General features: G+C 38.7%; 1 protein-coding gene across 3 annotated transcripts; it reads left to right on the forward strand.

Moving 5' to 3' along the window:
- The first annotated feature begins 1,182 nt into the window (after nt 1–1,182).
- Nucleotides 1,183–6,386, forward strand: LOC121776235 (glycine--tRNA ligase, chloroplastic/mitochondrial 2-like). 3 transcript variants are annotated; one of them, XM_042173395.1, is made up of 13 exons: nt 1,297–1,315; nt 1,470–1,554; nt 1,694–1,768; nt 1,856–1,927; nt 2,436–2,559; nt 2,670–2,761; nt 2,911–3,037; nt 3,726–3,809; nt 4,105–4,191; nt 4,554–4,601; nt 5,182–5,259; nt 5,360–5,434; nt 5,969–6,386. In XM_042173395.1, exons 5-13 carry the CDS (start codon nt 2,443–2,445, stop codon nt 5,987–5,989), a joined length of 729 nt encoding a protein of 242 aa, XP_042029329.1. In that variant the 5' UTR covers nt 1,297–1,315; nt 1,470–1,554; nt 1,694–1,768; nt 1,856–1,927; nt 2,436–2,442; the 3' UTR covers nt 5,990–6,386. The 3 variants fall into 3 exon arrangements, with proteins under 3 accessions (XP_042029328.1, XP_042029329.1, XP_042029330.1); XM_042173394.1 differs by lacking the exons at nt 1,694–1,768; nt 1,856–1,927 and having other exon boundaries at nt 1,183–1,315; XM_042173396.1 differs by lacking the exons at nt 1,297–1,315; nt 1,470–1,554; nt 1,694–1,768; nt 1,856–1,927 and having other exon boundaries at nt 2,660–2,761.
- The last annotated feature ends 3,005 nt before the right edge of the window (nt 6,387–9,391 follow it).

Raw genomic sequence — 9,391 nt, forward strand, 5'->3', positions numbered from 1 at the left:
GCCTTCGTCCGACGATAGATTCACATCGTACTCGAAACGCGAAGCCGAATGTGAATGCCCCCCTTGTGGGTCGTCGTCGCCGAGGGCAAGTAACAAGGTCGTATTTCGATCTTCTTCCTCCTACGAAAATTATACAACTAAGTAAAAATACTAACACAAAAATAAAACACATAAAAAATGAAATTATGAATTTAATAAAAATAAATTAACAAAAAATTAAAACATCTTATAACTTACTTGAGCTCGAAGAGCGGCTAGCCTTCCCACCTCCTCCGCAACTTGTGCTCTAGAAGGGGCACGTCGACGACGAGTATCACTTTGACTTTGATCTTGGGCAATTCCCTTGCCCCGATCACCACCACGACGAGATGAAGACATGATATAAATATTTATGGAAATTGAAAGTCGTGAAGATGATAACGTGAACAACGTGAGAGTAAAGTATGAGCGCAAATAACGTAAACAACTTGAGAGAATGAGGATGGAGAATAGAGAAATTGAGATTGAGAGAGAAATTCTTATTAACACAAGAATGTGGTGAGTAGAAATGAAGAGGAGGGGGTATTTATAGGGGAAAATTGTGATTAAAAAAAAATTTGAAAAAAACGGCCGAACCGCCGGTTTTCCGCCGGAACCGCCGGTTTACGGTGGAAACCGGCGGTTTTTGTCGATTTTAAAAATTCAAATTTTGAAATTACCGTTGGAACCGCTGGTTTTCCGCCGGAAACCGCCGGTTTACGGTGGAAACCGGCGGTTTTTGTCGATTTTAAAAATTCAAATTTTTGAAAATTACCGTTGGAACCGCCGGTTTTCCGCCGGAACCGGCGGTTTTTTTCGGCCGAAACCGGCGGTTTCTGTCAACGGTTTCTGACCAAACCGGCGGCCGGGGGAGCGGTTTCTGAAAAGGCTAAGAAGTAGGCCTGAAAAGGTGTCGGGAGGTGTCGGGAACCGCCGAACCGGCGGTTCGGAACCGCCGGTTACGGTTCTTCAATTTTTGTGAACCTGAACCGGCCCGGCGGTTCGGGCAGTTTCGGTCCCGGTTCGAACCGCCGCCAACGGTTCTGGTTCCGGTTCGGAACCGCCGGTGGTGGTTCCGAGCCGGTTCGTCCGGGCCGGTTCGGTTTGGAGACCTCTAGGTTAAACCCTCCTATCAAACCGGAGATTCTACATTCTCTTTTCCAATTCCACTCCTCACTCCCGCCACAATCTTCCGCCACAATCTTCGCCGCTCTTAAGTTTAATCCTCAAAAAATCACCTCTCGTTTATCATAGCCGCCGGTCGGAGGAATATTTTGCTGAATTATAATTGCTATAGGTATTGATGTTGACGACCACAACATTCGTTTTGGATTGATTCGTTTTGTATTGATTCGTGTTGTGGTTACTGCTTAGTTGTAGCTTACGATTCAGTTTTATCATTTTCATGATTACAAGGTTACATGGTTTAACAAATTCCAATTTGCTTGTAGGTATTAGGTGCCTGGGGAGTGGGGATTGGGTTGGGAAATTTGGATGGATGGAATGGAGATTACTCAGTTCACTTACTTCCACCAGGTCCTCTTATCTTTCTGTTCTGAAAATTAACAACAACATAGGGTCTTTGCAAATCTTTTGTTAGTATAGGATCTGCAGCTTCAGTAATCATGTTTGATTTTCTATTGTCCTTGTTTATTTATCTTCTTTCCTATGTCAGGCTGGAAGTCTTCCATTGATGCCTGTTTCAGTTGAAATTACCTATGATCTTGAGCGAATCATTATGTTGCTTCAGGTCCCTTGTGTGCAATCAGTTATTCACTTTTGCATTATGACGACCCCATAGACATTCTTGCGTGAAGCTTATGTGAATTCTTTGCAGGGAGCTGATCACTTTAAGAAAATTTGATATGCTGATGGAATAACATACGGGGAGCTTTTTCTGAAAAAATGAGTAAATAAGCTGTTGCTCATGTCATTTATTTATTTATAACATTAGACCACTACATAGAGTTGAGTGTTTCTATATTCATGTTCTATCTACGGTTTTGACATATAAATAGAGATGTTTCAGACAATCAAGTTGCATGCTCTCTCCTTATGAGTTGGAGATTGGAGTTGCCCTAGTACAGTTCTTTATTTCTTATAAAAACATGTTCCAAATTGTTAACTAAGTTTTTTCCATATCAATTGTTGCACAAATATAAGTTGGTCTCCCCGGCATGCTTCATCCTCCATTGCTCTCTCTCCTTTTCCCTATTATTGAATGTGTATACTCTATATAAATTAACTTGTGTCTTTCATGAATGCCAATATCATTGTTCTTGATATTTTGCTTCAACTTTTCTGTGTATCTTATATCCATGTAGTCATCATATATTATGTTCCCTTCTTGCTTACATGTCCAATGCTGTCGTATTTATGTTTACCTTGGTGAAAAATCCTAATGACTCTTTTTTCAGGAAGGAGATGAGTGCTTATTATCTAGAGCATGCCAGTGTAGATCACATTCATAGTCATTTTGATCAATTCGAGGCTGAAGCTCGCCGCTTGCTTGACTTGGGCGTTGCGATTCCTGCGTATACTGTACTATCTCTTCCTTGCATTATATTTATAGTCAACTTAGGTATTTTCTGGTTTCTGCATTGCAGTTCATATCCTTCTCTATATTTTTCTTTAATGCTAGGTATGATCTGCTTTTGAAGACATCTCATGCTTTCAATGTCTTGGACTCTAGAGGATTTGTGGGGGTAACAGAACATGCTCGTTATTTTGGGCGTATGCGAAGGTTGGTCATCTGTTTGATTGTTTTGTTAATGCAAGTGATCATTATTGAGTAATATTATAAGTATGTTTCTGTTTTTGTGAGAGGGAGGACTCATATTTATGACAATTTTTGACACTTACATCGAAATCCAATTTTTTTATTCTTTTCAGTTTAGCCCGCCAATGTGCTCAACACTGGTTAAAGACAAGGGAGTCTCTTGGGTACCCCTTGGGCTTTGCTTCTAATCCTAACCACCTTGGATTCCAAAAAGAAGATATAGAGGAACTCAAGATTAAGGTCATACCGAGAACCACTATATATGTCTCTATCAATACTCTATCCATCCCATCTAGTTGTCTAGTGTGGTTTGGAGAGTTGTTTGTTTATTAATTTTTCTGTTCTTATATTTTTACTCAACTTTGCAATAAACAATAGCAAATGTCTAGTATGAACAGGCAAAAGAAAGGGTAAAGTAAATAAAGCATATATGCTAGACCCTTACAAGTGGCAATTTGAATTTGATCTTTATTCTATAATGAAATGTACACAACGTACAAAAATAGTTTTGGACTAATCTCTCATATACCTGAACATAATTTCCCTGTTATTTCTGTCTCAGTCTCAGCATTACTACAAAGCTGCTTCGTGAAAATGAAGCAATCAGAAGGATCTGCTCTGTCAATCTGGTGGTCAATAAATCTATAGGACCTCTACACACCACACTACTTGCTTTGCAGACACTTAGACTAGTGCTTTTCCCTAGACAACCACTAACAGCTTTCTTGGACATTTGTCGCACTCCTAAAGATTATTAGCTCTCTCTTTCTTTGTGAATCAGTGTGTAATTGGGCCTTTGGTTGTATTCTTTGGTGCATAATCTATGTAATACTTAGTATGGTTTAGCCTAAGTGCAAAATTTTTAAAATGATTAGCTTTATTTCCAGGCTGGTGGTTTATTCATGTTGTCTTTTCCCATCTCACATAGGTTTCTGAACGACCTCGGTCTTTTATTCTTGAAATTGGGACGGAGGAGTTGCCGCCAAATGATGTTGTTAATGCTTGCAATCAAGTAACGTTTCTTCTTTCTCTTTAAAAGATTATGTTTCTTATTTCTTAATTAAGTCTCAAGACCTACTATGCAGGCTTTGCACCTGATAGCTTTTTATTCTCTGACCATGTCTTTAGTCTTCCATGCTAGTATAATATCAAATTTTATAATTTCTTTCCTTGTGATTTGGCCCTGTAGGTTAGTATCTTTTATGTTTCTGAAGTTGATTTTAGGTCAGAATTCTAGAATTGTTGTTATCTTGCAAACTTTATTGCAGTTCTGCTATGTAGCTCTCATGTGTCATTGTTTGTTGCAGCTAAAAGATTTAGTCAAGCAGTTACTGGATAAACAAAGATTGAGTCATGGAGATGTGGAAACATTTGGAACTCCACGTAGGCTTGTGGTATGCCCGGATTCCTATGTTGATAGCACCTTTAAATTTTGGCTCCATGTTCTTTAGATGCTGAGCAATTTCCTTGGTATAATCTTAATGGCATATACTCGTGTGCACTTTTCAACACATTTCATATTTGGGCCTTCATTATGTTTATGTTTCTACTACTGTAAATTATGTACTGTCATGTAATCACTAACCTTTGATGGAGTTCCCTTGATTATGAATTCAACATTCATGTAATAATTGCTTTTCCTCTGACATAAATTTGGTTGTGAACTGAGCTTTACTTCTATTCCATAGGTGAAAATTTGTGTTAAATATGCTGAATAATCTTTACTCCCAGTCTCCTCATATGGCTCCCTGTGCAGGTCCATGTCAATGACCTGATTGCCAAGCAGGTGGCCAATGAAGTTGAGGTTTGAGTTGTGTGATTAAATACGTCAGAAACTCAGAAATGTAAATGACCTCTGGCATGTATGCCTATGGCTATTCTTATAAGTTACTTACCCTGCACTATAAGGCTTACCTCGTAGTGTGTTACTGTTTTAGTAGAAGAGAGGAGAGAGAGAGAGAGAGAGAGAGAGAGAGTAAATGTGGTCCACGCTGCTCTTTTTTATTGTTTATTTAAAAATTACTCTTATTCACCGGTGCTTGGGTTAAACCCTCCTATCGAACCGGAGTTTCTACATTTTCTTATCCAATTCCACTCCTCACTCCCGCCACAATCTTCGCCGCTCTTAAGTTTAATCCTCAAAAAATCACCTCTCCTTTATCGTAGCCGCCGGTCGGAGGAATATTTTTCCCAATTCTTTATATTTGTCCATTCGCTAATTTTTAATTGCTATAGGTATTGATGTTGACGACCACAACATTCGCTTTGTATTGATTCGTGTTGTGGTTACTGCTTAGTTGTAGCTTACGATTCAGTTTTTTATTTTCATGATTACAAGGTTACATAGTTAAACAAATGTGTCTTATCTTCCAATTTGCTTGTAGGTATTATGTGCCTGGGGATTGGGTTGGGAAGTTTGGATGGATGGAATGGAGATTACTCAATTCGCCTACTTCCATCAGGTCCTCTTTCTTGCCGTTCTGAAAATTCTTTGCAAATCTTTTTAGTAATCGTATATGATTTTCTATTGTCCTTGTTTATTTATCTTCTTTCCTTTGGCAGGCTGGAAGTCTTCCATTGATGCCTGTTTCAGTTGAAATTACCTATGGTCTTGAGCGAATCTTTATGTTGCTTCAGGTCATTATGACGACCCCATAGACATTCTTGCTTAAGAAAATTTGATATGCTGATGGAATAACATACTATATGGTGTTGAGTGTTTCTATATTCATGTTTTATTTTCTGTTTAGGCATGTAAATAGAGATTTTTCTAATGATCAAGTTGCATGCTCTCTCCATATGAGTTGGAGATTGGAGTTGCCCAAGTAAAGTTCTTTATTTCTTATAAAATGTGTTCCGACTTGTTAACTAAGTTGTTTCCATATCAATTGCGGCACAAACATAAGTTGGTCTCCCCAACATGCTTCATCCTCCATTGCGCTCTCTCCTTTTCCCTATTATTGAATGTGTATGCTCAATATAAATTAATGTGTCTTTCATGAATGTCAACATCATTGTTCTTGATATTTTGCTATAGTTTCTGTGTATACTTATTTCTGTATAGGTATCATATACTCCTACAATAAATTTATGTTCACTTCTTGCTTACATGTCCAATGCTATCCTATCTACATTTGCCTTGGTGAAAAATCCTGATGACTCCTTTTTCAGGAAGGAGATGAGTGCATATAGTCTGGAGCATCCAGTGCAGATCAAAATAATAGTCATTTCGATCAATTTGAGGCTGAAGCTCATCGCTTGCTTGACTCGGGCCTTGCAATTCCTGCATATTTTTCTGTACTGTTCTACCACTTTCTTGCATTATAGTCAATTAAGGAATTTTCTGGTTTTTTATGTTGCAGTTCACATCCTTCTCTATATTTTTCTTTAAGGTTAGGTATGATCTGCTTTTAAAGACATCTCATTGCTTTCAATGTCTAGGACTCTAGAGGATTTGTTGGGGTGACAGAATGTGCTAGTTATTTTGGGCGTATGCATAGGTTGGTCATCTGTTTGATTGTTTTGTTAAAGCATGTGATCATTATTGAGGAATATTATAAGCATGTTTATTAATTGGTTTGTTCTTATATTTCTGCACAACGTTGTATAAACTATAGCAAATGTCTAGTATGAACAGGCTAAAGAAAAGGTTAGAGTAAATAAAGCATATATGCTGTATCCTTACTAGTGGCAATTTGAGTTTGATCTTTATTCTGTAATGAAATGTACACAACGTATAAAGATAGTTTTTGGCTCACTCTCATATACCTAAACTTATATTCCCAGTTATGTCAGTCTTGGTCTCAGCATTACTACAAAGCTGCTTCACGAAAACTATGCAATCAGAAGGATCTGCTCTCTCTCAATCTGGTGGTCAATAAATCTATATGAGCTCTACACCATACTACTCCCTCCGTCCCACTTTAGGAGTCCTTGTCACTTTTGCACACCCGTTTTGTAAAAATCATAATAAATAGTTAAAGTTGGGAAATGGTAAAGTAAGAGAGAATAATGTTCACAAGACTCTCTTCTACATTATTCTCTCTCTTACTTTACCATTTATCCACCTTAACTATTTATTATGATTTTTACAAAATGGGTATGTAAAAGTGACCGGGACTCCTAAAGTGGGATGGAGGGAGTACTTGCTTTGCAGATATGTAGACTGCTGTTTTTCTCTAGACAACCACTAACAGCTTTCTTGGACAGTCATCAAAATAGTAGCTGGATAGACAAAAACTGAGTCATGGAGATGTAGAAACATTCCGATTTCTATGTTGATAGCACCTTGGCTCCATGTTCTTGATAGTATAATCTTAGTGGCATATATATACTCATGTGCACATTTCCTGTATGATCTTTCATTATGATTCTGTTCCAACTTTCTACTACTATAAATTATGAACTGTCAACTAATCACTAGCTTCTGATGGAGATTCCTTGATGCGAGAAAAAAGCACAACAACGACTTTTATTTCTATTTTCTTTGCTTCCTCCGAATTCTAAAGCTTGCCATTTTCTAAAAACCAAGTGCAAAATTCCTAGCTTGCAGCGCCAAACTGTAGAATATTTTAAGCATATATCTTTACAAATAATTCGTTGCTTCTCTCCAAATTTTAGCTTCCCATTCGTGTGGTTTTTAATATGTCCTTTGAATGTCAAAAGAAATATAATTAAAGTTGGGTAGAAATATTAATGCATCAAATTGATGCAAACGATGTGAACTTTTTTATAATAAAACAACTGGAAGTTGAATATTCCCTATTGTTTTATTTATACTAAATAATTCTAATAGTTTTATACTTATTAGTTATTACTATATGCAGGGCAAAATCAAATACTATTCCTCTCCTTAGGACTTAGTGTGGTTTGGGGGACGTGACACCGGTGAGACGTCCACCGAAGGGTTCCAAGTGAGGGGTGTGGTGCCGGGTTGCGGGCCAAGCGCGATGTCATACCTAGGGGTGAGAAAAAAATCGAAAACTAAATATCCGAAATTTGAAATTCGATTTGTTTTTTTCGGTTTTTCACATTATTCATCTTCAACTAAATTTAATTAAATGAGCGACCAACATTAAATTACTCCAGAAATCACTAATAAATTGGTGGAAGAGTTAAATAACTTCTTACATCCCAAAAAGTGAAAATTATTGCAGTCCAACATATTTAGGCGTGTATTTACTATCCAAGCTGGGCATACGTCTCCAGCTCTTCATTCATTTGTGGAGCCAATTTAATTTCTGACAACAATTAGGGTTTTTATGAATACCAATTGATCGCCTCCTGTTTTTTCCAGTAGGTGATAAGCGATGCCCGACTCTCCTACCAGATCCTTAGTCGGCCGAGGACATTGTTATTTCAGATGTTGAACTAGATATGTTTGATGTATACATGCTAATCTCATCTATGTTATGTTTCACTGAAGCTCAACTTTATGACTCCACAGCCTATGTTATGGTTCATATATAACAACAAGCTTCTGGTGCGGAATCGGGGTCACCGATGATCGGAACAGTGACCGGAATTGCACCTACTTGTATGGAACCTCGAGAGGGAGAGTAGAATGAAGAAGAAGTAGTGTTTTGCATTAATTTCGATGAATGAATTACAACTTGAAGAAGCTACAGATTATAAAGCTATGAGCTAGCTAACTAACTTCGATTGGCAGTTATAACTACTCGTTCCTAACTAATCTTCATGCCACGTGTCAATCTTCTCTCAGCTTCCCTTGAGTGTACACATGTCATTTCAGCTCGTCTTCGGCAGCTCGTCTTCGGCAGCTCGTCTTCGGCTTTTACGTGTCATTTCAGCTCGTCTTCGGCAGCTCGTCTTCGGCAGCTCGTCTTCGGCTTTTACGTGTCATTTCAGCTCGTTTCCATGCATCAAATCTCCCCCCCTTCAATTAACCTTGTCCTCAAGGTTGAAAATGCGGAAAGCGTTCTTGGATATCATGAAGAAATTCCCATGTAGCATCCTCCGGGAAAGAGTTGGCCCAATGGATTAGGACCTGCGTTGCTGGTTTGTTACCCCGTTTAACCAGGCGTCTCTCAAGGATTTGTACTGGTTCGAGAAAGGTGGAGTTACCCACGGCTGGGAGCGTGCCGTGGAGCTGTGATAGAGGACCCATTTTCTTCTTTAGTTGGGATACATGAAACACGGGATGAATCTTGGAGTCAGCTGGTAGGGAAAGCTTGTATGCCACTTCACCAAACTTATCGACAACCTTGAAGGGACCAAAGTATCTCGGGCTGAGCTTATGAAATTGTCGATCGCGTAGTGTATTTTGGCGGTATGGCTGTAGCTTCAGATAGACCCAATCACCCAAGGCAAATATGCGATCGGACCTATGCTTATCATGTTGTTGCTTCATACGTTTCTGAGCACGTCCCAAATGATGTTTAAGTACCTCTAACATTGCTTCCCGCGCCATCAAACTTTCATTCACATCATGGACTGAGGAGTCGCCTTTGAAGTAAGGGATGTGGATAGGTGGAGGGTACCCATAGAGAGCTTCAAAAGGAGTGGTTTGGATAGCTGAGTGGAAGGAAGTGTTGTACCAAAATTCTGCCAAGTTGAGCCATTTACTCCAGTCGA

This window comes from Salvia splendens, chromosome 18 (genome assembly GCF_004379255.2).
Source record: "Salvia splendens isolate huo1 chromosome 18, SspV2, whole genome shotgun sequence".
Lineage (NCBI taxonomy): Eukaryota > Viridiplantae > Streptophyta > Magnoliopsida > Lamiales > Lamiaceae > Salvia > Salvia splendens.

Bases quoted from the DNA above. Each gene is read 5' to 3' on its own strand.
- LOC121776235 (XM_042173394.1), top strand. From the start codon at position 1,517: ATGGAATGGAGATTACTCAGTTCACTTACTTCCACCAG. The intron at 1,555-2,435 runs GTCCTCTTATCT...CTCTTTTTTCAG, and splicing joins AGTTCACTTACTTCCACCAG to GAAGGAGATGAGTGCTTATT. The intron at 4,192-4,553 runs GTATGCCCGGAT...CTCCCTGTGCAG, and splicing joins GAACTCCACGTAGGCTTGTG to GTCCATGTCAATGACCTGAT.